At 43.4% G+C, this 1817-nt stretch overlaps 1 protein-coding gene across 2 annotated transcripts in view; it reads left to right on the top strand.

Moving 5' to 3' along the window:
- GALNTL6 (polypeptide N-acetylgalactosaminyltransferase like 6) overlaps nucleotides 1-1642 on the top strand; it is a 1208379-nt gene extending 1206737 nt beyond the window's left edge. For both annotated transcript variants that reach the window (XM_040470479.1, XM_040470472.1), the window contains one exon: nucleotides 466-1642. In XM_040470479.1, coding sequence (XP_040326413.1) covers nucleotides 466-633 — 168 coding nt within the window. In that variant the 3' untranslated portion in view covers nucleotides 634-1642. The remainder of the gene's footprint in view (nucleotides 1-465) is intronic.
- Nucleotides 1643-1817: the final 175 nt, after the last annotated feature.

The raw sequence follows: 1817 nt of genomic DNA, 5'->3' as shown, positions 1-1817 counted from the left end.
GGGACAGAGAGAGACAGAGCATGAACGGGGGAGGGGCAGAGAGAGAGGGAGACACAGAATCGGAAACAGGCTCCAGGCTCTGAGCCATCAGCCCAGAGCCCGACGCGGGGCTCGGACTCACGGACCGCGAGATCGTGACCTGGCTGAAGTCGGACGCCCAACCGACTGCGCCACCCAGGCGCCCCCTGATGGATCACTTTTTAAAAGAATCAGTGAAGGAATGAATTCTCTGTTTCTGATTGAACCTCTTTGGAGTCCCAACGTACTGCCAGTGGGCGCTGGGAAACTGTTTTCCATGCAGCTCTCCAACCTGTTATTGTTTAATTTGGGAGATGGCCTATTTTTCACACTCTGGGTATATACTGAAATGTAAACCCGGATATGTTTACTTCCTGTCTGTATTTTGGACTCCAGTCATTCACCGTATATCATGTCAGTCCTTTCTTTTCTTTCTGACCCCTCCAGGACAGAACATTGTTCCATCCTGTGAGCAACAGCTGTGTGGACTGCAACCCCGCAGAGAAGAAGATTTTCATGGCCAGATGTGACCCTCTATCTGAGACTCAGCAGTGGGTTTTTGAACATCTTAATATGACTGTTTTAGAAAAATTTAACCACCATGCCAGCTCCTAGGAAGAAGGAAGGAGGAAAGAACGAGTGATTACCTACAGATTCTAAAAACTAAATTTTAGCCAGCATCTGGGTCGAAGGAGTCAGGAATAACATTTCCTAGATCCAGGAAGCCTGGTTTAAAGATTTGTAAATGCCATGTCAAAGTAGGTTGTCCTGCAGAAATTCCTGCATCTGAAGAACTTGGCCGAGAACCTCACCAGCTGCATCTGAGAACTCGAGACTAGCAGTGCCCTTGCTGGACAAGGGCAAAGATTACTTAAGGACTTTTCAAAACAACTGCTGAGTTAATAAATCCTAGCATTTCTCAGGTCAAATCCTGCAGTAGTGAGTAGCTATGAATGGATCCTATAAACTGGGTGGGAGGGGGGCGGAAATAGAGTGCATGACTGCTCTGAAAAAGCTGAGGATACCGCAGGTTTAGAAGGAGCCACGCTTAAGGGGTGAGCTGTACTCTCTGGTGCCATTCTCTGACTAAGAATGGGTTAAGCAGGTTTAACCCTTCAAAGTGCTGCAGATGATTTTCGAGTGCTCATACCATTCTGTTCTCTTGTTCTATTTTTAAACGAGGGTGCACTATCTAATGGAAGACGTAAATTACATAATGAAACGAACTTCCAATGTTCCCACACTTTCATTTACATTTGCCATTTTCCTTTGTAGAGCAGAGGTAACTTACTGTTCGTAAAAGCTCACGCTCCACAAACCTGCTGAAGTTCTAACTCAGTGCCCTTGTGCAAATCCTGTTTCAAAACAAAACAAAACAAAATCTATGCTACCAAGTTACTCCAAAGAGAAAGATTTCACAGAAGCAGCAAAACCATGCAAGGTTGAGGAGAGGGATTTCCCTAGGAAATCTATTTTTACTTTTCTATTACTTTTAGAATTTTAAAAGTCTGATGTTTGTCCAGTCATAATTTTTATTAAGGAAGGAAATGGAGTGAGGTTGATGTAATTTGTTGAGGAGATTCTTAAATCCAAATAAATCTACACTCCAAGTGATGTGCGAAAATGGCTTGGTTCACTTTCATTCTGTGTGGTCAGTGCCGGGGACACAGAAGTGGTTTTATTTGTTTTGTTTCGGGAGTTTTTGTTAACTTGTTTGTTTTTTGTTGGTGATATTGATGATGTTTTTTTTGTTTCCCTTGGAAGCTCACAGAAGGAATTTCCATCAATAAAGTGCTTCT

This window comes from Herpailurus yagouaroundi, unplaced genomic scaffold, assembly GCF_014898765.1.
Source record: "Herpailurus yagouaroundi ecotype Mexico unplaced genomic scaffold, PumYag 28, whole genome shotgun sequence".
NCBI classification, from domain to species: domain Eukaryota; kingdom Metazoa; phylum Chordata; class Mammalia; order Carnivora; family Felidae; genus Herpailurus; species Herpailurus yagouaroundi.
This window is presented reverse-complemented; position numbering and strand designations above follow the sequence as displayed.